The following is a 25431-nucleotide window of genomic DNA, read 5'->3' on the forward strand; positions in this document are numbered from 1 at the left end:
GGGTTTGCAGGGCTCGTGCCTGTGTTTTTCATTGTCCCCAGATAGTGCCAGAAGTTCGTTTCTGATCCTGAAGCCACCATATCTGTTAAACAGAATTCAGCCACGTAAATTTGAAGGTCTAAGTAGCTTTATTAAATAATTCCTGAATTGGGCAGATCCTATCTAGCAAGTAGAGGGGAGCCAAGGAGCTATACAGAACGGAAGTTTTTGTTTTTTTAATGTTTATTGATTTTTGAGAGAGACAGAGACAGAATGCGAGTGGGTTAGGGGCAGAGAGAGGGAGACACAGAATCCGAAGCAGGCTCCAGGCTTCGAGCTGTCAGTACAGAGCCCGACGCGGGGCTCGAACTCACAAGCTGTGAGATCATGACCCGAGCTGAAGTCAGACACTCAACCAACTGAGCCACTCAGGCACCCCCAAAACAGAAGGTTTTTAAAGGAAGGAGGGTGGGGCAAGAAAGTTTTAGCAAAAGTGATTGTTCCAGCAGGGTATCTTTCTCTTAGTGGGAAGAGCAGTGGTTCTTTTGATGCAGATGACCTTGTCCTCCTCTGGGAGAAGGAGAGGGCCTGTGTGGCCCTCACTGGTACTGATCTGAAAAGCTCTGACTGACTAGTAAAGACTACATTTCTGGAAGAGGTTTATAGATTAGGTATTAAGCTCTGGGTTGGGGATTTGGCCTAAGTGATGCCATTTTGGGCCTGTGGTTTTCTTTTTAACAATACAAATACATGAGCTGAAACCAGAGTGAGAAGCAGAAGCAAGCCTGAAAACCAAAGTGCACACATTGCTTTAGGTCTACTGCAGGAAAGGACTCTGAACCTGAGAGTTTTGTATTAAGCTGGGATTCCTGCAGGAGGCTAGAACATCTGAAAGGAAGCTTCTCCCCCCAAAGTAAGCTTTCTGCATTATACCAAATTAGGATCAACCAAATATGAATTCAGAGTGAAAAATCATCAAACATACAAGGAAATAAACCATGATAAGTGAGAATCCATACAAACAATATATAATCAACTCAGAAATGCAGGAAAAGTATTTGATAAAATTGACCCATTTATAAATTTTTAGCAAATAAATAATAAAAATGGGCTTCCCTAGCATATATAGACCTAGGGAATTGAATGAACTACACATACGACATTCAGTGGCTCAAGTCCCAGACTGAACAGTAATTACCTGGTGCACATATGGACCAGATCTGAGTAACACTGCAAAAGCTTTGAAAACTGAGATGACATTGGAACCACAGTCCACTGAATGCTGGTCAAAATCAATGGCCTGGACACAACTAGGTTGATAGCCTGCTAAAACAAGAATATCAAAGTTTCTCCATAGGATTTAAACAAGATCCCAGAGTCTGGTATCATAATATTGAAAATGTCCCATGTCCCAAATTACTTGGCATACAAAGAACCCAGAAGAATCTTAACTTGGCATGGGAAGACTGTCAGCAGATGCCATCTCCTAGATGACACAGATGTTGGAGTTATGGGACAAAAACTTAAAGGAGCTATTAAAATGTCCTAACAAGTGTGAATTCTCTTGAAATGAATAGAAAGTTAAGAACTCCTAGCAAAAAGTAGAAGCTATAAAGAGAACTAAGTAGAAATTTTAGAGCTGAGAAATACAGTAACAAATAAAACCTCACTGGATGGGTTGAATAGGAAAATAAAGATGAGATAGCTTCAAAGATAGTTCATTGGAGATTATCCAGTCTGAACTAAAGATTAGAAAAATTCACTAATTTCCAGAGACTTGTGAGACAATACCAAAAGTTTTAATATTTGTGTCATTCGAGTCATAGGAGAGGAAGAAGTATGTTGCAGAAAAAAATATTTAAAGAAATAATAGCTGGAATGTTTCCAAATTTGGTGAAACCCACAGATTCAAAAAGCTCAGCAAACACTAAGCCATAGATAAACACAAACCCCTCTCCCCAGACAAGTCATAATCAAACTGATGAAGACTAAAGACAAAAATCTTGTGCACAGAGAAAAATGACATTATTTTAAAGGGAACAGTGTAAATCACTATAGATTTCTGATCGAAAACGAGGCTAGAAGGAAATGAAATACATTCTTTTAAAATTTTTCTTCTTTCTTTTTTTTTTTTTTTTTAATTTTTTTTTTTCAACGTTTATTCATTTTTGGGACAGAGAGAGACAGAGCATGAACGGGGGAGGGGCAGAGAGAGAGGGAGACACAGAATCGGAAACAGGCTCCAGGCTCTGAGCCATCAGCCCAGAGCCCGACGCGGGGTTCGAACTCACGGACCGCGAGATCGTGACCTGGCTGAAGTTGGACGCTTAACCGACTGTGCCACCCAGGCGCCCCTCTTTTAAAATTTTTTAAGTTGGTTTATTTTGAGAGAGAGAGCACATGTGTGCATGCACAATTAGGGGAAGAACAGAGAGAGAGAGGGAGAGAGGGAATCCCAAGCAGGCTCTGCACTGAAGCACAGAATTTTAAAGTGCTGAAAGAAAAGAATTGTCAATCCAGAATTTTTTATCTAGTGAAAATATCCCTCAGAAATGGGAGGTGAAATAAATATTTTCAGATGAAGGAAAACTAAGAGCAGTCATTGACAGCATACCTGCTCTAAAGTAACTGCTAAGAGGGGCACCTGTGTGGCTCAGTCGGTAAAGTGTCTGACTTTGGCTCAGGTCATGATCTCATGGCTTGTGAGTTCGAGCCCCACGTTGGGCTCTGGGCTGACAGCTCAGAGCCTGGAGCCTGCTTCAGATTCTGTGTCCCTCTCTCATTCTGCACCTCCCCTGCTTGTGCTCGCTCGCTCTCCCTCGTGCTCTCTCTCAAGAATAAAAAAAAAAGTAACTGCTAAGAAAGCTCTTAACATAGAAATCTGGAAGGTTAAGAATGAAGAAACAGCAACAGCAAGATCTGGGCAAGTATGATGAACTATTCTCCAGTTGAATTCTTTAAAATATGTTTGGTTGACAAGAAAATATGGCATTGTCTGATGGGGCTTTTAATGTATGTAGATGTAATGCAGATGTAATGTGTAAGACAACTATAACATAAGGGGGGAGATAAAGAGACTCATTCTGGAGGTAAGGTTTCTAAGGTTCACTTGACATGGTAAAACAGTGATTCTAAGTAGATGAGGTCTATTAGAACTCCTTAGAGCAATTACTAAATTATATGAAGAGATTTTGTCAAACATGATAAAGTGGAGTTCTGAAAACTCTTCAAATCCAAAAGAATACAGAAGACTTTTTCTTTATTTATTTTTTTAAGTAAGCTCTATTCTCAGTATGGGGCTTGAACTCATGACTGAGGATCAAGAGTTGCATGCTCTGGGGCACCTGGGTGGCTCAGTTGGTTAAGTATCTGACTTCAGCTCAGGTCATGATCTCACAGTTCATGGATTCAAGCCTGCATCAGGCTTTGTTTTGACAGCTCAGAGCCTGGAGCCTGCTTCAGATTCTGTGTCTCCCTTTCTCTCTGCCCTCCCCTGCTTGCATTCTGTCTCTGTCTTTCAATAAATAAACGTTTAAAAAAAATTTTTTTGCATGCTCTATCTACCAATTGAGCCAGCAAGGCACCCCCAGAAGACTTTTAAAAAAAATTTTTTTAAACATTTATTCATTTTTGAGAGATAGAGAGCACGAGTAGGGGAGGGGCAGAGAAAGAGGGAGACACAGGATCAGAAGCAGGCTCCAGGCTCTGAGCTGTCAGCACAGAGCCCGACATGGGCCTCGGAACTCATGAACCATGAGATCATGACCTGAGCCGAAGTCAGACGCCTAACCGATTGAGCCACCCAGGCACCCCCAGAAGACTTTTTTAAAAACAGAAAGCAGGGATCCTGGGATGGCTCAGTTGGTTAAGCATCTGACTATGGCTCAGGTCATGATCTCACGATTCGTGAGTTTGAGCCTTGCATCAGGCTGTCTGCTGTCAGCGCAGTGTGTGCTTCAGATTCTTGGATTCCCCCCTCTCTTCCCCTCTCCTGCTCACTTCTTTCTCTCTCTCAAAAATGAATTTAAAAAAACATTAAAAAAAAACAAATAATTGGTAGGTCAAATGATAGCAAAAATTAATATTTAGAAGACATGGCTTCAATTCATTAATTGAGATTATAAAACTATAAGCCAGTATTACTCATGAATATACACACAGCAAAATAAGAGCTTTAGCAAACTAAATCCAATGACACATAAAAGGTGTTACACATGTTGAAAAAGTAGGATTCGTACCAGGGACGCAAAATTGGCTTAACATCTGAAAATCAATCAACGTAATACATCATATTTATAGAATAAGAACAAAAAAATGTATGATCATCTCAACGGACACAAGAAAAAGCATTTAACAAGTCCATTTGATAACATGCTCATCAAACAAATAGAAGGGAGCTTTTCAGGGGCACCTGGGTGTTTGACTCTTGATTTCAGCTCAGGTCACGATCTCACAGTTAGTGGGATCGAGCCCCGCATCAGGTTCCGTGCTGAGCATAGAGCCTGCTTGGGATTTTCTCTTTTCCTCTCTGACCCTCACTTGCTCATGCGCACATGCACTCTCTCAAATAAATAAAGAGGGGGGTGCTCTTCAGCCTAATAAAGTACATCTATAAAAGCCCATAGCTAAGCATATTTAGTGATGTAAGAGTGAATGTTCTCTCCCTAAGATCATGAACACAACAAGGCTGTGGATGTCTGCTCTCACGACTTCTACCTAACATTGTATTCAGGCATTTAGGCAAGAAAATGAAATAAAAGGCGTTCAGATTGGAAAGGAAACAATTTGTAGACGACATGATCTCATATACAGAAAATCTTAAAGTACCCACTGAAATAAAGTAACGAGTTCAGCAAGGTAGCAGGAAACCTTACCATCTATTGATTCTTTGGCACATAAGTGTCTTAATTTCTGTACTTTAAAAAAAATTTTTTTTGTTTACTTTTGAGAGAGTGGGGGAGGAACAGAGAGAGAGAGACAGAATCCAAAGCAGGCTCCAGTCTCTGAGCTGTCAGCACAGAGCCCAACGCAGGGCTCGAACCCACGAGCCATGAGGTCATGACCTGAGTCGAAGTTGGATGCTTAACTGACTGAGCCACCCAGGTGCCCCTTCTGTACTTTTCTTTATACTCCAAATGTTCTATAACTTAAAAGTGAAAAAGAACTGGGCGCAGCATTCCGCAGTCTCATGCTAGGCTGGCTGCATAAGACCACACAGACATCTTGTTAAAGGGATTCTGGAGCTCTGTCCTGACCTACTCACTCAGCTGTTCGGGGTATCAGATGGGAATGTGGATTCAGTAAACCTCTCCAGGCAATTCTGATACAAGCAGGTTTAGGAACCAGTGTGACCATTCTCCAAATGCCTAACATGGAGTCCTATAGGACTGCCCCTGCCTTATTCTCAATGTGGAACATCTGTTGATACAGTCTACAATTTTATTAGCTTTTGGTGGGAAGATTGTCCAGAGTAAGGAGACAGTCTTTTTCAGTGTGGAAAACATTTTTCAGTGTGTTATAGAAGAAGAGCTGAAGGAACTAAAGTTATCTGGCCTCAAATAAAGAACTGTAGCAATTGTCAAATGTTACAAAGTAGGGCATGGATATAGAATTTTGGCTAAGCTTAAATTTCTTTAGCTTCACTGGGTGGAACCAGCTTTTGGTCTAAATAAGTAAGGGCTTAATAATTGAATGGTTTGCTATTTTGAAGTTGTAGATGACTTATTCCCGGAAATAGAGGCTGTTAGGAATGCTAGGGCATTCCTGCATAGGCTGGAAGGTTGGCATAAATAACATAAAAGATCCTTTTCAATGATAAGGTTTTTTTCCCCCTTTGTGACTATTTTTTGTTTTTTGGTTTTTTTTTACAATGAATATAGAAATATTAAGATTTCTTTTTTTCTTTTTCTTCTAGAAAGAAATAATGCTTAATTGTCCCTCTGCCCCCAGTTGTGTTTTGGAAGTTCTTTCTTTTCAGCAAAGGAATCTTTTTCTATCTCCATATTCCTGTCATAAGTCCCATTTTACCAAGTCTGAGGGATACCTGTGGGATTATATTTACTTCCTGTTAAAACAATTTTATTGAGGCGCCTGGCTGGCTCAGTCGGTGAAGCATGCAACTCTTGATCTTGGCGTTGTGAGTTCGAGCCTCACTTTGGGCGTAGAGATACCTAAAAATATTAAAACCATAAATAAACAGTTTTACTTATCACTAGTATTGTGTGCTTTTTATAGTAGTATTCTTATTTCTTATTGGTTTCTTAAAACTGTGGGCTTCTCACTATAGAGTTGAAGGATGGAAAGATAAATTTGGTCTTTTTATTTATTTTTAATGTTTGTTTATTTTTAATTTTTTTTATGTTTATTCATTTTTTTGAGAGAGAGAGAGTACGAGCAGGGGAGGGGCAGAGAGAGAAGGAGACACAGAGTCCGAAGCAGGTCTCAGGCTCTGAGCTGTCAGCATAGAGCCTGATGAGGGGCTTGAACTCACGAACAGTGAGATCATGACCTGAGCCGAAGTTGGCCGCTTAACCGACTGAGCCACCCAAGGCGCCCCAATGTTTGTTTATTTTTGAGAAAGAAAGCGAGCATGAGTGGGTGAGGGGCAGAGATAGGACACAGAATCCAAAGCAAGCTCCAGGCTCTGAGCTGTCAGTGCAAGGCCGACACAGGGCTCAAATTCATGAACCTTGAGATCATGACCTGAGCCAGAGTTGGACACTCAACCAACTGAGCCACCCAGGTGCCCCAGATTGGGTCTTTTTAAATAAAGGTCACTATTTAGAAAATGAATGCTGTTCTTGTTAATTAATAAAATACCTTACAATGGAGTCATCTCTCTTGTAGGGAAAGAGACATTTCATACCTCTGTAAGGGCCTTGTACCTGTGTATTTGTTCATTGTCTCTTTTCCAGGAGCCATAAACTTTAGAGCATAACTCGCCTGCAGTACATCATTACAGTAGTCTGTGCTGAACTGAGTGGCTCCTTGACAAAACAGTTAAAATGTCTAGTAGATTATTGTACTTTTAACCTGAGATTGAAAAAGGTTTGGCAGTTTGTTTTTATAAAGCTGTCCTCATTACCAGCATTAATTGAGTTTTATTTTTCACAGAAAAATTTTGAAAGATCTATCCTCTGAAGATACACGGGGCAGAAAAGGAGACGGAGAAAACCCTGGAGTTTCTGCTGTCACTTCTATGTCTGTTCCAACTCCCATCTATCAAACTAGCAGTGGACAGTACAGTACGTATAGGAATACGTTTTTCCATGATGGATACACAAACGCTAAAGAAGTGGTGTATAGAAAGACTGTCATGCTTTAATAGTGACGATAATTAGTTGAAGGTTAGCATTTTGAGCCCAAAATAATGCAGAATACCTTTTCAGCATTATCTCATTTACTCCTTACAGCAACTTTGTGAGGTAGGCAGTTATCAATTTATGAGGAAACTGAGCCTTAGAGAGGTAAGATAATGTCCCTCAAGTTACCACACAGCTTGTAAGTGATGCTTACTTTGGAGTTTTGACAGATGCATGGAGTTGTCTAACCACCACAATCAAGATATAATTTCATCACCCCATGGAATTCTTTGTGCTGTCCATTTGTAGAGGATTTTCCCTCCCATTCCTAACTCCCGTTCAAGTCTAATTGACTCTTGCCACAAAATCTGTGTCCCGTCCCCTCACATCTCACACCTCCAATCACCACCATTACCCTGGCTTATACTCCTGCCTGAATTACTGCAGTGCACGTCCACTTGGTCATTTTGCTTCCATTCTTGCTCTCGTTTTCCATACTGCAGCCAAAGCAGTTTATTTCAAATGTCCATTAGATCACACCACTTTTGCTCCAGTGACTCTCCATCACCCCTAGAATAAGTCCTATAAGGCTAAGTTCCATTCAAGATCTGGCCTCACTTACCAAACTCCAATCTCATCTGCCACTGGCTGGCATTCTAGCCACACTGACTTTCTTGGAATTTCTCCAACATGAAGCTTGTTTCTGCCTCAGGATATTTGGGCTTGTCACCCCACTGCCTGGCACATTCTTCTCCCAGAGTCTCATATGGATGGCTTTTACATCCTTACTTCTGCTCGAGTGTCACTTCTCAAAGAGACCACTCTTCATTAAAATGTGCTCTTTAGTTAGCTTTCTTACATTTTTCATAGCATTTATATGTAATTATTAAAAAGTACATATTTAATTATAGATTATACATAATTATAGATCAGTTTATTTATGATCTCAAAGATAAGTTCCCTGAGAGAGAGAACTTTGTCTTGTTCACAGCTGTATTCTTGGCCTGGAGGCCCTGGCGCATAGTAAGCTTTCGGTGAAATTTGTCATGAATAAGTTATTTAAAGAATATGTAAAAAACACCTCAATGAGGACACATAAGAAACTGAGAACAGTGGTTGCAAGGAAGGAGACCTGGGAACAAAGATCAGAGGCAGTTGAGAAGTTCACTTTCATTTTAAACAAAACATTTTTCTTTCCATACACATCCATTACTGTTTTCAAAATTCTTTTTCTTTGTTTTAAATTTTTTTAATGTTTTTATTTATTTTTGAGAGAGAGAGAGCACAAGCAGGGGAGGGGCAGAAAGAGAGGGAAACACAGAATCTGAGGCAGACTCCAGGCTCCAAGCTGTCAGCACAGAGCCCGATGTGGGGCTTGAAGCCACGAACCATGAGGTCATGACCTGAGCTGAAGTTGGACACTTAACTGACACCCCAAAATAAATACAATTCAAACTGGTGTTTAAGACAGCATGATCCAATAGAACTTCCTTGCTGAAAATGTTTTATATTTGCATTGTCTAGTATAGTAGCCACTAAGCCATGTGTGACTGTTGAGCACTTGAAATGTGGCTCGTGAGACTGAGGAACTGAATTTCTTATCTTGCTTTCAGTTAATTTAATAGTCCTATGTGACTAGTGGCTACCGTATCAGTGTAGATTTAGAGCAGATTCAACCAGATAAATATACATGTTAAAAATAGGAAGATAGGTTATAAAAATGAAAACAATTCTGTATTATTACATATGTTTAACATCAAAAGATGTATCTCTCGGGGTGCTTGGGTGGCTCAGTCAATAAGCGTCTGACTTCAGCTCAGGTCATGATCTTGCAGTACGCGAGTTTGAGCTCCGCATTGGGCTCTGTGCTGACAGCTCAGAGCCTGGAGCCTTCTTGGGATTCTGCCTCCCTCTCTCGCTCTGCCCCTCCTCTGCTCATGTTCTGTCTCTGTCTCTCTCAAGAATAAATAAACATTAAAAAAAAAAAAAAGAATTGTACTTATTTCAATTATAACATATGAAATATCTCCCTAAGTTTCTATGTAGTTTTCATAATTCCTAATTTTAATTGTTTTAGAATAATAAGCCATATTAATATGTCATAATTTTTTTTTTTCAACGTTTATTTATTTTTGGGACAGAGAGAGACAGAGCATGAATGGGGGAGGGGCAGAGAGAGAGGGAGACACAGAATCGGAAACAGGCTCCAGGCTCCGAGCCATCAGCCCAGAGCCTGACGCGGGGCTCGAACTCACGGACCGCGAGATCGTGACCTGGCTGAAGTCGGACGCTTAACCGACTGCGCCACCCAGGCGCCCCAATATGTCATAATTTTTAACGTGCTGATATGCTACTTAAAGAATTTTTTAGGGGTGCCTGAGTGCTCACGCTCTGTCTCTCTCTCAAAAATAAATAATAAACATTTTAAAAAATGTATACATATGTGTGTATGGATACACATTTTGATGTGTGTTAATGTATCAGTCTATATGAACATAGGAAATGATTAGGAAGAGGCTGTACATCGAAAATGGTTACCCCAGAATAAGGGTGTGGGGTGGCCAGTAGAGTAAATTGGGATAGAGAATAGGACTTTTTATTTTACTTATATATTTACATTTATATATATGTATATATATAATGTGTGTTGGAGAGAAGGCGATTGAAAACAATTGCTAATATAAGTTTAAAACAAATCTCTGCATCTAAAAAATCTTAAACTGTCATTACTTCTAAAGTCATATAAATTAAAGTATGTAGAATATTTGTTGTGTGGTGGTGGATGAGAGATAATTATATACTCCTGAAAAAAAATATTTTCAATTAAAACATACATTCAGATAAGTGTGTTTTGGCTTCCTGGTACCCAGAGTATAAAAGGAGAAAAAAAGTTGCATAATTATAATCTGATAAGAGGGCACAGAGATGAGGCATTAGATTCTGAAGGGGATTTACTACGTGGGATTGCATAATGGTAAAATGTTTTCCATTTGATCATATCTTATGGGTGTTTCGTGTAAGGTTTGAGAGGAAAGCATTAACATAAGTATAATTCATTGAGGGGCGCCTGGGTGGCCCAGTTGGTTAAGCATCTGGCTCAGGTCATGATCTCACAGTTTGTGAGATCGAGCCCCGCGCTGGGCTTCTGCTCTGCACTGACAGCGTGGAGCCTGCATGGGATTCTCTCTCTCCCTCTGCCCCTCCCCTGCTCACTCACTCTCAAAATAAATAAACATTAAAATATATATATATATATATATATATAACTCATTGAAAAATGCTGTGGGGCACATAGTAATGTGACCTCTTTCTCATGACAACCTTATTGGTGATTTTCACTAGGAAGTAACTTAAATAGATTACATTTTTAAAATATCACTTAAGTAAATAACATTTAGTTACAATTTAATAGTGGTTACCCCTAGACAGCAGAGCTCAGAAACAAAGTATGAAGATATATATATTTTCATTATGTAACCTTTTATCCTCTTAAAAATTTTCCCATAGGCATAGGCCCATTTAATCTATTCAAAAATATTTTTAAGCTTATAATCTTTTTAATGCTTCTTTTGAATAAAAATACACAGTGTGTTAATGTTTCCTTCTACTGATTTTTCCTTTAAAAGTTAGCCATTGGTACCCTCTCCTAATGTTCCAGAACTGCTGTGACAACATTAGCAATTAGCATGCAGTGCTCCATTGAGCCCATAATGTGTTTTGACTAATCTACAGTTTGAGACTAAATTTAAGATTAGTGCACCTGAACTATAAAATTTTATAAAGAAATGCCATTTTATTTATTTTATTTCTTTTACATATAGTTCACCCAAAGTAGTTAACAGTTACCAAGTGGAACTGCAGTCAGACCTGTTTTAATAAGTAGTGGCTGGGTTTTTTTTCACCAATCCTTTGCAATTAGTGTATTGTATAGCCTTACAATAGCTATGTTCTCTCTTTGGTTAAAGTTGCCATTGCCCCAAATGGAGCCTTACAACTGGCCAGCCCAGGCACAGATGGAGTACAGGGACTTCAGACATTAACCATGACAAATTCAGGCAGTACTCAGCAAGGGACAACAATTCTCCAATATGCACAGACCTCTGATGGACAGCAAATACTTGTGCCCAGCAACCAGGTGGTTGTACAAAGTAAGTACGTTTAAGTGTCTGTGGAAAACATCCCAATGTACTTTCAAAGACACTTACGAATTAACTCACTCTTCTGACCACACAGCTGCATCAGGAGATATGCAGACGTATCAGATCCGTACCACACCTTCAGCTACTTCGCTGCCACAGACTGTGGTGATGACATCTCCTGTGACTCTTACATCTCAGACATCTAAGACAGATGACCCCCAACTGAAGAGAGAAATAAGGTTGATGAAAAACAGGTAGGTGGTAAAATTGTGCTGCCAGAATGGGTAACATTTCTGTAAATCTCAAAACGTAACCAGGTGTTAACTGGTATTGTGAATTAAAAATGAGAGCGTTTTGGGGTGCCTGGCTAGCTCAGTTGGTGGAGCACAACTTTATCTTGGGCTTGTGAGTTTGAGCCCCACACTGACCGTAGATAGAGCTTACTTAAAAAAAAGAGAGCTTTATTTTACTGAGTGTTATGTTGTATCTAGTTCATCTCCAAAGGATCCCATTGCTCAATCTCTTTACTTAATATATGACCTAGAGTTCTTTCATTTTTATTTTGTCTTTTGAATAGTACTATTAAGCAGAGCTTTTCAAACAATATATTTTGTTCTTGCTGGGCTGACAAAAGTTAAATGAAAATAATAATTTGCTGCTTGCCATTGACAGAAGAGGAAAGAATTCCTAAAAAACTGATGGACACAGAAATGCTAAAAATGAATTTTACCCATGAATATATATCAGTGATTTAACCTCCAGAAACATTTACTTTCATTTTTAATGTATTTTAAACATAGTTGTATCAGCTATATGTACATCAGCCATGAAAACCACCAGTTCTTTGAGAAAAAGAATATAATGGGTACCCTTCTGTAGTGAGTTTAAGGGGAAAAAAAAAAGAGAAAGGACACTAATAAAAACTATGTTAGGAATCAAAAAGGGTAGATACCCACATATAAAACAAATATTTAAAAAATTACAGGATTCTGTTTTTAACTCCTCTAAGTTAGAAAATTAGAATAAAAGGATGATTTTCTAGAGCAATAAAAATTATCATACAAGGACCAGAAGGATGCATTTAATTACTTCAAGATAAAATGTTTCTTTACTAAAAACTAAGAGTGAGCATCATTGTAATGAACTTAATGACATGGCAGGGATTGTCTGTTGTCTTGGAGGTTCCAACAAATGCAATAAGACAAGGATCTGAAGTAAGTTATGTAAATACTAGAAAAGAAGAGCCGTGTTTTTTTTTTTTTTTTAATTTTTTTATTTTTTTAAAAAAATTTTTTTTTTTCAACATTTATTTATTTTTGGGACAGAGAGAGACAGAGTATGAACGGGGGAGGGGCAGAGAGAGAGGGAGACACAGAATCGGAAACAGGCTCCAGGCTCTGAGCCATCAGCCCAGAGCCCGACGCGGGGCTCGAACTCACGGACCGCGAGATCGTGACCTGGCTGAAGTCGGACGCTTAACCGACTGCGCCACCCAGGCGCCCCAAGAGCCGTGTTTTTTTGTTGATGATATGGTTGTGTACCTAGGATACCCAAAAGATTTGTTAAGAATTACTAGAATGAGGCTTCTCTTTCTGATAATACGACCTTGCTATGTAATATTATTAAAAGCTTGATGAAATATAAAAACCACCCTTTTAAATGATTGGATGAGCCTCCAGGGAAGTAAGAGATATCTATTGAGGTTAGGAATCAATCAGAAGCACAAGACCATGAAGTTCATAAGCACTGAAGCAACCCCTGTATAATCTGTAAATAAATTCATATCTTTGTGATTGGTATAGCTTTGGTATGCAGAGGGGACTAGGGGCAAAACCTGGGGTCTGTGCAGCCTGGGGGAGCTGGATCAGAGATTGTTATTCTTCATGAAGTCAAGACCCAAGCAAAGTTGACCCTTGAACAATGGAGGCGTTGGGGCGCTGACCCCCACCCCCCCCTACAATTGAAAATCTATAATTTTTGACTCCCCAAAAACTGAGTTGACTAGAATCCTTACTGATAACATAAACAGCCAATTAACACATACTTTTTATGTTATATGTAGTTATATATACTGTATTCTTACAACAAAGTAAGCTAGAGAAAAAATACTAAGAAAATCATAAGGAAGAGAAAATACATTTATGGTACCATATTAAAAAAAAATCTGCATATAAGTAGACTCACACAGTTCAGACCCGTGTTGTTCAAGAGTCAGCTGAAATTTAAAAATGGTCTGGGTCCATAGTTCCCCAACTTTTTGGAAGAAAGCAGTCTTAACACAGCCTTTAACAAACTCCCATACATTGAGTTCTAACAAATACAAGTTGAAAAGTCACAGACTGTCCAAGGAATTAGGCCTCCATCATCATATGTACCAAGCCTTTATGTTATTTTCACAAAAATCTTTGAGGTGTATATAATATTATTTCCAGTTTTTCTGAGATGAGGAAACTGAGGCTTAGGTTAATTTCTTTGCCCAAGGTTAAACTCAGTAAGTGGTAGAGGTAGGATTTAAACACACGGGTCCAGGTTTCAGAGTCCAAAGACTTAGATATTCGATAATACTGCACTACCTTTCAGGAGCAAGAGTCATCAGAAAGAGCACACAACAGAACAACTTTTGTAAAGCCTTCAGTTATCTGTCTACTAGATTTAAAGAAAAAAAAGGGTGTCCTTGAAAATCATCAAAGATCAAGAGACTATAAAAATGATAAAAATTGGAAAAGAAAAAATAAAATCGCTCTCCGTAGCAAATATTCATCTGCTTAGAATATCCAGGAGAATCATGTACAAAGTATTAGAAAGCTTGAAAAATAACCAGCATTGTACTGGAAACCTTTAACCATTTAGTAGTAAAACAAGAACAGAGGGTATTAGGATTTAAATGAAAGGAAATCCTTACCTACTATTTTTTATATAATTGCCTATTTTTTAAAATGGACTTACAGAAAAATTATTAGAAGTAATGAATTTATAACATTGCTAAATATAACACCAGTATTCAAAAATCATATTTCTTTACATCAGTAATGGTTTGGTAAATAATTATTTAAAAGACACCATTTATGTTATCAACAAAATATCAGAGAAGAAATCTAACAACAAAAGATGTCCAGGACAGTTATGAAAAATATTGTACAATGTCTTTTTTTTTTTTTTTTCAACGTTTATTTATTTTGGGGACAGAGAGAGACAGAGCATGAACGGGGGAGGGGCAGAGAGAGAGGGAGACACAGAATCGGAAACAGGCTCCAGGCTCTGAGCCATCAGCCCAGAGCCGGACGCAGGGCTCGAACTCACGGACCGTGAGATCGTGACCTGGCTGAAGTCGGACGCTTAACCGACTGCGCCACCCAGGCGCCCCTGTACAATGTCTTTGAAAGACCTTAAGGAAGATCTAAATAAAATGGAGAAATAAATACTATGTCCATAGATATGGAAACTCAGTATTATAAAGATGACTATTTTTCCCCCAATTGATCCATAGATTCAATGCAGTTCCAATCAAAACCTAAACAGGTTGTTTGAAGAACTTGACAAGTTGATACTAAAATTTATAGAAGAGTAAAGGGCCAAGAACAGCCAAAATATTCCAGACAAGAATAAGGTGAGGAGATATCAAGTTTTATTTAAAGCTGTGGTAATTGAAATAATGTGATAGTGGCATTGAGGAAAAAAAAAAAAATTGACCGATGAAATAGCTCAGAAACTGATCCATGGACACAGGACAGATTATTGGGGGAAGGAGGGACTCTTCAATAAATGGTATTAGGATAATTATTGATAAATGAAAAAATACTGGATTTCTTCCTCACACCATACACAAAATCATTGCAGAGAGATTAAAGACACAAATGTGAAAGATGAAATTTTGAAACTTTTAAGTGAAAATATATAATCTTATGGTTTCAGGATTAGGGAAAGATAACTTAAAACAATGCACACCCCTCCCACAAACATTAACACAAAAGATTAATGAATCTTCATTAAAATTAATAATTTCTGTTCATCTATAGAGTGAAAATACAAGCTCCAACCCTATAGAAGATATTTGAAACATATCTAACAACAACAAAAAGATTTGTGTGAAAAAAACAAAAATATCTTCTAAGTTATTAAGTACAACCTAATGGAAGAAAAATTGGCAAAATATATGAATAGGCATTTCTCAGAAAACACAAGAGGTTAATAATCGTATGAAAGATTATTTACCCTTATCAGTCAGTAATCAAAGAAATGCAAATTAATACCACACATTTAGTTACCATTTATCCCCACCCAATTGGCAAAAATCTTCAAAGTCTAACCAGGAAGTGGCAAGGATTTGAAACAGTGAAACTCAGAGACTGCCTATGGCAGTGAAAGTTGGTACAGTCACTTTGGATTAATTGGCCTTATCTTGTACAGTTGACCTGGATATGCTCTATGAGCTGTTTCACTCTGTGTATGTGACTGAGACTTTTGCAGGAAGTATGCATAAAAATGTTCACAACAACAAAAATCAGGAAACAACCTAAATAGTAACAGAATGGACACATAAATTTTGGTTGTCTTTATTCAATCTGATAGTGTTCATGTGTACTGATTGATCACTGTAACATGAATAAGTATTAGGAAAATAAAGTTAAGTGAAAACAAGTTGTAACAGAATACATAAAGTGTCATATTTTAAAGTGGCTCAGTCGGTTAAGCAAGCTGACTTCGGCTCAGGTCATGATCTCACAGCCATGAGTTCGAGCCCTGCGTCGGGTTCTGTGCTGACAGCTCAGAGCCTGGAGCCTGTTTCGGATTCTGTGTCTCCCTCTCTCTGACCCTCCCCCGTTCATGCTCTGTCTCTCTCTGTCTCAAAAATAAATAAACGTTAAAATAAGTTTTAGAATATAAGTAAACTAAATTATATATAATTTAGAGACGTATAAATATTTTTTTATTTTTAAAAAAAATTTTTTTTTTCAACGTTTATTTATTTTTGGGACAGAGAGAGACAGAGCATGAACGGGGGAGGGGCAGAGAGAGAGAGAGACACAGAATCGGAAACAGGCTCCAGGCTCTGAGCCATCAGCCCAGAGCCTGACGCGGGGCTCGAACTCACGGGCCGCGAGATCGTGACCTGGCTGAAGTCGGACGCTTAACTGACTGCGCCACCCAGGCGCCCCTAGAGACGTATAAATATTACTGAAACCATGAAAATAAGTAAAAGATTGAAGCTAGTAATTGCTTCCGGGCAAGAGGCAGGGGTACGGAATCAGGAAATAGCACAGAAATTTCTTCAACAGTATAGATCATATGTTCTCTTATTAAATCAGGTGTTGGGTTTACATGTGTTCATTTTATTTATTATTATGCTTCATAACATTATACCACATACAGTCTTTTGTGTGTATAGTATATCATAATAAATTTTTTTAATTACAGTGATTTATAAGGAAATTTAGTAAGTTTTTCTATGAATTACCATCTTGAAAATAATGGGAAGTAATATTCACATTGGTGGCAAAAAATCATAAAACCCTTAGTAAACTCAATAGGAAGATCACATTTAAGGTTGTTTATTTATTTTGAGAGAAAACTAGAAAATGAGCAGGGGAGAGGCAGAGAGAGAGGGAGACAGAGAATCCCAAGCAGGCTGCACGCTGTCAGCACAGAGCCCAATGTGGGGCTCAAACTCACAAACCATGAGATCATGACCTGAGCCAAAACCAAGAGTCAGATGCTTAACCAGTTGAGTCACCCAGGTGCCCCTAAAATACACATATAAATTTAATGTGATTCAAACTAGAACCTCTTTAGATCTCCATGGAATTGGACAACATAAGATGAGAATTTACGTGAAAGAAAAAAGTGTTCTAGAATGGTCAAGAACAGGAAGACTTTACTTGTTCCATTAGGCATTAAAACATACTCTCTAAAGCCACTGTAATCAAAACTTTGGTATCAGCACAGGAGCAGACAATAACATTAGCAAACAAGATAGAGCCCAGAAATAGCTTTTTATGCTAGTTAAGTACAGTACTTCTAAAGGATGGCATATTTAGGGGCGCCTGGGTGGCGCAGTCGGTTAAGCGTCCGACTTCAGCCAGGTCACAATCTCGCGGTCCGTGAGTTCGAGCTCCACGTCAGGCTCTGGGCTGATGGCTCAGAGCCTGGAGCCTGTTTCCAATTCTGTGTCTCCCTCTCTCTCTGCCCCTCCCCCGTTCACGCTCTGTCTCTCTCTGTCCCAAAAATAAATAAACGTTGAAAAAAAAAAATTTTTAAAGGATGTCATATTTAATAAATGTTAACACCGCATCTGTAAGAAAATTAGACTCCTCTATTTTATATAACATACGAAAGTAATTCCAAATGGATTAAAGACTTAATTGTGAAAAATTAAGCAATAAAATTATCTTTAAAATTAAGAGAGAAATATACAGTGCATGGAATTTTAACCTAAGCCAAGAAAAAGACTAAAAAAGAAGCATTTATGGTATAAGATATAAAAATATGAGAAGTCAAATGATAGAAAATAACATATAAAAACAGAGCGCTTGGGTGGCTTGGTTGGTTAAGCATCTGACTCTTCAGCTCAGCTCAGGTCATGATCTCATGGTTTGTGGGTTTGAGTCCCGTGTCAGGCTCCATGCTGACAGCTCAGAGCCTGCTTGGGGTTCTCTCTCTCCCTCTCTCTCTCCCTCTCTCTCTCTGCCCCTCCCCTGCTCGTACTCTCTCTCTCTCTTCCTCTCTCAAAATAAATAAACTTTTAAAAAGGAAATAATATAAAAACAGATAAAGGATTAATATGTATAATGTACACAGAGTTCTTAGGTTGTCTTTATAATTTCTCATCGTAAAACAGGAAAAGGTATGAATGGAAAAAGGGTATGAATAGGCAGTTTACATAAGAGATCCAAAAGACCAGGGCACCTGGGTGGCTCAGTTGGTTAAGCGTCCGACTTCGGCTCAGGTCATGATCTCACGGTCCGTGAGTTCAAGCCCCCTGTCGAGCTCTGTGCTGATAGCTTAGAGCCTGGAGCCTGCTTCGGATTCTGTGTCTCCCTCTCTCTCTGACCCTCCCCCGTTCATGTTCTGTCTCTGTCGCAAAAATAAACGTACATTAAAAAAATTAAAAAAAAAAAAAAAAAGATCCAAAAGACCAATAGGCTTTTGAAAAGATGTTCAATCTCACTAGTAGTTAGGGATGAAAATGAATTAACAATAAAGTATACATGACAAGGATCTATACCTACTTGGAAACACTATTAAAATAAAACAGTGTAAAAACAAGTTGTAGATAATACCTACAGTACATAATATAAAAAATACTCAAAATAATATTTCTCTACATATGTGATACATGTATGTGACTTCACAGAAATAATCTAAGAGGACATTTACAAAACTGAGTATCAAGCACTGTTTGTAATTAAAACTTAAATAAAAATTGAAGAAACAGTGTCAAAAGCCAGAGGACCCATAAATTTCACTCCTTGGTTTTGGGACATATGCTCACAAAGAAACTGGTGTTAAGAACATGCATAGCAGCTGAAATGAGAAACCGCCCCAAGGAATAGATCAATACACTATGGTGATGGTCACACAATGGAATACAGTCAGCAACAGTAAGGAACAAACCACCTCGAAGCAACATCGATGAGCCTCAAAAGTATACTGAGTGAAAGGAGACCAGACACAAGGGCGCACACTGTATGACTCTGTTATTTGAGGTTCTAGAATAGGAAAATCTTCATCTGTGGTGGTAAAAATCTGAACATTAGTTGTTTGGGGAGAGGACTGACCAGGAATGGGCACGAGGCAACTTTCTGGGACAACAAAGAAGTTCTCTGTCTTGATAAGTGTGGGGGTTATATAGGTATGTGCATTTGCCAAAACAGATTGAATTCTGCACTTAAGATCTATGTATTTTGGTTCTGTAGAGATGTTGAGATGACCAGGGAGGATTACTGAGGTGCATTTACCATTTAAAGAATGTGAGCTTTTTTTCTAACATTGGTTTTTAATGCCTATATTTAGAGAAGCTGCTCGAGAATGTCGCAGAAAGAAGAAAGAATATGTGAAATGCCTGGAAAATCGAGTTGCAGTCTTGGAAAATCAAAATAAAACTCTAATAGAAGAGTTAAAAACTTTGAAGGATCTTTATTCTCATAAAAGTGTTTGATTAAGAAAGAAAATATTTTTGCAGACTTGCCTAAAAATTAGATGGATTTCTTTTCTTTTTAGTGGAGTTTTATAAATTAAAAGGTCAAAAATGAAGCTTTTTATTTAGGCTTTTGCAACTCAAAGATAACCTTATGCAAGAGATCTGGTGACAGAAGATAAAGAGGAAAATGACCTCAAGGAAGTCACTAGCACAGGTGGAAGCCCTGGAAAAATGAAACCCACTCAAGAAGAGGGAAGTGAGCTCTCACACCAATTTGAATTTCCTAAATGACAATAACCCAAAAATGCCAGAGAAGATGAAACTTGGTAAATTATTTTTAAAATCAGTTTACCCTGTAGGTTTGCATTTCTTACTGTTTCCTAAAATTTACCTTTTTCACTTGTGTGTGTGTGTGCGCGCGCGAGTGTTTTATTTCTGCCAATAAATTTTAAATTACAAATAGAAAAGCTAATACATAACTAAATATATAAATTATGTGTTCTGATTACGTATACTTGTTCTATCGTCAGATCATTGAAATGGGTTTTTTAAAGTTTGTTTCTTGGACTTGAGAGGGGTTTTGAGACTTGGGTTTAACTGTTTTTGAGGCTTTGTCCTCAAACGCATTTAAGGTACATGAATGGAGTATGGTGATTTTGTAACATTTTTTATCAGGATGGAAAGAGAACTTCTGTTTAAAAGTTTGATACTTTTAAATAGTTTGTTTTTTGGTTACTCTGGGAATGGAGATTTTCTACAAATATATAATTGTTTTTGATTCTATATTCTGTATGCAGTTGAATATACATTACCTATTCTGTTGTGCTTTAATAGAATGGAATGTTTACAGGCCCTTATTAGAGTATTTTTTAAAAATCTTCTGAAGATACATACCAAAGTTTTCCAAGAGGATTTTATAATCAATTTAATGTAAGGTTTATCAGATTCTAAAATCGTATGGTTATTAAGGCAATTTTATGTTAGAGACTATTTTGTAATGTAGTGAATGGTACATTTCTAAGAAAAGTGACTGCCGATATATTTTTATAGCTAATCTTTATAAATTCTAAAGTTGAGTTTTTAATTATTTTAAATGTTTATATAGTTTAGTAAAAAAAAAAATATTTTGCATCTCAAAAGTATCATTTTTATATTATGAGAAGTAAAGTTTCCAGATTGGCTAATATTTGAATTGCAAGTTTTGTATGCAGTTTATCCAAAGCTCAAGAATGCCATCCGTACCCCAGTGTTTAACCTCTGTATTCCAGTTTGTATACACTCTGAAATTGTACTGCAGAACTATTGTGCGCTTCTTATACAATATGTGTCATATTGTTGTCTGTGAAATTAAAGGATATTTGATAAAATTAAGTTTGCTGAATGTAAAATATATTGTTATGTGAACAGCAAGCTTCCTGATGGCCATTCTGTTAATTATACTAACTACAGGACCTTTCTAGTTTTAAAATAGAGGATAAATTTAAAATTCTGGTCTACACAGCTTGTTTAAAAAAAAATTTTTTTTTAACGTTTATTAATTTTTGAGAGAGCATGAGTGGGGAAGGGGCAGAGAGACACAGAATCTGAAACAGGCTCCAGGCTCTGAGCTGTCAGCACAGAGCCTGACGCGGGGCTCAAACTCACGAACTGCAAGATCCTGACCTGAGCCGGAGTCAGATGCTCAACCGACTGAGCCACCTGGGTGCCCCTACACAGCCTGTTTTAAGACAGGATATCTTTAGGTGTTTGATTCAGTCAGAACCAATTATAATAAAGTAGCTAATTTTTTTGTTCTGCAATTGTTTATGGTTAAGGAACCTGTAATGTGGAAATCTCAACACAATTGACAAATTTGTGTAAACTCCATTAACAGTATTTTTTAAATGAGACTCTGTTGATTTGGCAGTTTATGAAAAGAAAAAAAAAAGTTTGATCACCAGTAGGATTACTTATATCACTTATTATTTGATATGAAGCCAAGAGTCTCAGGCCCATTAGGCCCGAAGAACATGAGGAGGTATGGGGTCAGTGTGTTATACCAAGAGTATTTTAAAAGGTTACATTATATATAGGGTATTTTACAAGATTTTAGGAGAGTATTTGTTAATGTTTGGCTGCCATAGAGATCCTTTAGCTTTTAATGCCTTAACAGGTGGACATCCACAAACATTTATAAACTTAACACTACCTGCAGACTTCTGGTGTAGGGCCTTGCTTTCAACTAAATCAAGTTAGGCTAGCAATATGTAACAGGCATGAGCAAGCTACTGCTGAATCCATAAATGCATACCAGATTATCTTTCAAGAGGTTGGTTTTTTAATTTTTTTTTTTTAATGGTTTATTTTTTATTTTCAAGAGAGAGAGAGCAAGCAGGGGAGGGGCAGAGAAAGACACAGAATCTGAAGCAGGCTCCAGGCTCTGAGCTGTCAGCACAGGACCTGATGTGGGGCTCAGACTCACAAACCGCGAGATCATGATCTGAGCTGAAGTTGGGTACTTAACCAACTGAGCCACCCGGGCGCCCCAATGTTTATTTATTCTTGAGAGAGAGAGAGAGAGAGAGATACAGAGCACAATTGGGACAGGGGCAGAGAGAGAGGGAGCCAGAATCCGAAGCAGGCTCCAGGCCCTGAGCTGTCAGCACAGAGCCCAACGTGGGACGTGAACCCATGAACTGAGATCACAATCTGTGCTGAAGTGGAACACTTAACCCATCGAGCCACCCAGGCGTCCCTCAAGAGGTTTTTCTAACTTGAATCCAAGAAGGGGCTTATGAAATTTTAAAAGTGATTATAGTCCAAACCTGAAATTACACTCTAAAAGTTCAATAGGCCAGTGAAATTATTTCATTGGCTTAGTTTTCTATTTTACATATATTATCAGTTTATTATGGAAATAATTATTGCCCATCAACAGTCTTGAGTATATAAATTAAGATACCCCTTTAATTTTACTGTACTATGAATGGCATCTGTTGGAGCTTTGCAAATCTTAACTACAGTTGACCCTTAAGCAATGCAGGGGTCAGGGGCATAGACTTCTGTTGCAGTCAAAAATCAATGTACAGGGGCGCCTGGGTGGCGCAGTCGGTTAAGCGTCCGACTTCAGCCAGGTCACGATCTCGCGGTCCGTGAGTTCGAGCCCCGCGTCAGGCTCTGGGCTGATGGCTCAGAGCCTGGAGCCTGTTTCCGATTCTGTGTCTCCCTCTCTCTCTGCAACCCCCCCCCCCCCCCGTTCATGCTCTGTCTCTCTCTGTCCCAAAAATAAATAAACGTTGAAAAAAAAAATTAAAAAAAAAAAATCAATGTACAACTTTTGATTCCCTAAGAACTAATACGAACCTACTGTTGACCAGAAGCAGCCTTACCACTAACAGTCAACATATACTTTGTATGTTCCATGTGTCATATATTGCATTCTTAGAATAAAGCTCAAGAAAATACTAAAATCACAAGAGAAAATACATTTCCAGTACTGTTACTGAAAAAAATCCATGTATATGTGGACCCATGCATTTGACACCTGTGTTGGTCAAGGATCAACCGTGTTTTGGTTCATTTAGCAATTATTACATTGAAGTTACTGTTTAAATCTGTGTTTTTCTCCAGTTAAAAAACATGGACATAGAAATGATATAAGAATAAATGTTTATGGCTTGTAACTACATAGTTTTAATGGCAGTTCAAATTCCCAGAAAAGATGCTGTAAAAATTATATAAAGTGAGTGAAATTTGACCAAGGGCTTGATTTAAAGGAAAAGTCACAGGTTATAGTGAAACAATGTCAAAGTATATGAAGCTCTAATTACATTTGTTATACAAAGTAGGTTTTTATTTTTTTTACATTTATTTATTTTTGAGAGACAGAGTGCAAATGGGGGAGGGGCAGAGAGAGAAAGAGAAGCCGAAGCAGGCTCCAGGCCCTGAGAAAGCTGTCAGCACAGAGCCCGATGCAGGGCTCAAACTCATGAACCGTGAGATCATGACTTGGGCCGAAGTTGGATGCTTAACAGACAGCCACCCAGGCGCCCCAGGTTTTTATTTTTAATAACTACTGCTGGTTTTTACTATAAAACAAAGGAACGCTTACCTCAAGGTTGTGGAATTCAGAAGCCTATCCTAGGCAGAGTTCAGCAAGAATTTATTGTTTGTTTATTTATTTTGAGAGTGAGCGTGCATGCACATGAGCAGGGGAGGGGCTGAGGAGACCAGGAATCCCAAGCAGGCTCTATGCCAGCTCACAGCCCAAAGCGAGACTCCAACCCACAAACTGTGAGATCGTGACCTAAGCCAAGATCAAAAGTCGGTCATTTAACCAACCGACTGCACCACCCAGCCACCCCTGGCAAGAGTCTTGAGGGATAGTCATTTAGAGGAGGCCTAGGCCATTTAACTTTTTTTTTTTTCAAGTTTATTTGAGAGAGTACCCGCACATGAGTTGGGGAGGGGCAGAGAGGGAGAGAGAGAGAATCCCAAGCAGGCTCCGCACTGTCAGCTAGGATGGGACCCGTGAACTGTGAGATCATGACCTGAGCCAATACCAAGAGTCCGACACTTAATCCACTGAGCCACCCAGGTGTCCCTAACATTTTTTTTAAAAGACCCATTCTGATAACTCTGTCCCCTTGTGTCAGTGTAAGTTTCTTTGTAGCAAACAGGTGTTAGAGATCAAGTCTTTATCATTTCATGATTGGAATCCTTTTCCTTAAAACTGACAGATATAGTTTGCTGCCTTCCATAAGTATATATAACAGTTTTTAACTGGTAACTTATGTAAATATGTATAAGCTTAAATTGTTACAAATTCAGAGTTTCCTATATACATAATATACACAGTAGTACCATTTCTTTAATATCTACTATTGAGTGCAGCAAGCTTAGTAAATGTACCCAGAAGCTGTATTAAAGTAAAGCCATTCATTCATTCATTCATTCATTCAGATATTTATTAAAGGCCTCATATGTCAAGCTTTACTAGGGAAAGTGATGAAGGAGGCAGTGTTACAACTCTTGTGGAATGTAGATATCTGTGTCATCCTGTGAGCTTGTTAACTTGCCTAAGATTATAGGAGTATTAATAATTAGGGATCTGAGACTTAAACCTAATAATATCTGACCATTCAGTCGAAAATAGTAGTCTTGGGGCACTTGGGTGGCTCAGTTGTTTGAGCGTCTAACTTCGGCTCAGATCATGATCTCATAGCTCAGGAGTTCGAGCCCCGCATCGGGCTCTGTGCTGACAGCTCAGAACCTGGAGGCTGCTTCAGATTCTGTGTCTCCCTCTCTCTCTGCCCCTCCCCCACTCACACTCTGTCTCTCTCTCAAAAATAAACATTAAAAAAAAGAAGGGCTCCTGGGTGGCTCAGTCGGTTAAGTGTCCGACTTCACTCAGGTCATGATCTCACAGTTTGTGAGTTTGAGCCCCTTGTCGGGCTCTGTGCTGACAGCTCAGAGCCTGGAGGCTGCTTTAGATTCTGTGTCTCCCTCTCTTCTCTGCCCTTCCTCTGCTCATGTTCTTTGTCTCTGAAAAATAAACATTAAAAACTTTCTTTAAAGAAGAAAAAAAATAGTCTTGGGGTGCTTGGCTGGCTCAGTAGAAGGAGCATGCAGCTCTTGATCTCAAGGTTGTGAGTTCAAGCTTCGTGTTGGGTGTGTAGAGTTTACTTAAAAATTTTTAAAAGTAAAAGGGCACTAATCTCATTTACCAAAACTCCCAGTAGTCTCTACTTGTACAACAAATCTAGGATTCATACCTAGGTGTGGCTCAACTCCAAAGTTTGTGGTCTTAACCACCAGAATGGACCTTCTTTCGTATCTGTGTTGTTGAAGAAATGTAAAAAGCTTTGTTCCATTGTATCTTTACAAAAATTTTTCA

General features: G+C 38.5%; 1 protein-coding gene across 8 annotated transcripts in view; it reads left to right on the plus strand.

Moving 5' to 3' along the window:
• The window catches only part of ATF1 (activating transcription factor 1), an 81654-nt gene extending 60727 nt beyond the window's left edge, over nucleotides 1–20927 (plus strand). For 5 of the 8 annotated variants that reach the window (XM_045465129.1, XM_045465131.1, XM_045465132.1 and 2 more), the window contains 4 exons: nucleotides 7093–7223; nucleotides 11246–11428; nucleotides 11514–11673; nucleotides 19430–20927. In XM_045465129.1, coding sequence (XP_045321085.1) covers nucleotides 7093–7223; nucleotides 11246–11428; nucleotides 11514–11673; nucleotides 19430–19574 — 619 coding nt within the window. In that variant the 3' untranslated portion in view covers nucleotides 19575–20927. Of the gene's footprint in view, nucleotides 1–7092; nucleotides 7224–11245; nucleotides 11429–11513; nucleotides 11674–14906; nucleotides 15027–19429 lie in introns of all 8 variants that reach the window. The other 3 variants (XM_045465133.1, XM_045465134.1, XR_006709170.1) reach the window with 2 other exon arrangements.
• Nucleotides 20928–25431: the final 4504 nt, after the last annotated feature.

Source organism: Leopardus geoffroyi, chromosome B4 (genome assembly GCF_018350155.1).
Source record: "Leopardus geoffroyi isolate Oge1 chromosome B4, O.geoffroyi_Oge1_pat1.0, whole genome shotgun sequence".
Taxonomy (NCBI): domain Eukaryota; kingdom Metazoa; phylum Chordata; class Mammalia; order Carnivora; family Felidae; genus Leopardus; species Leopardus geoffroyi.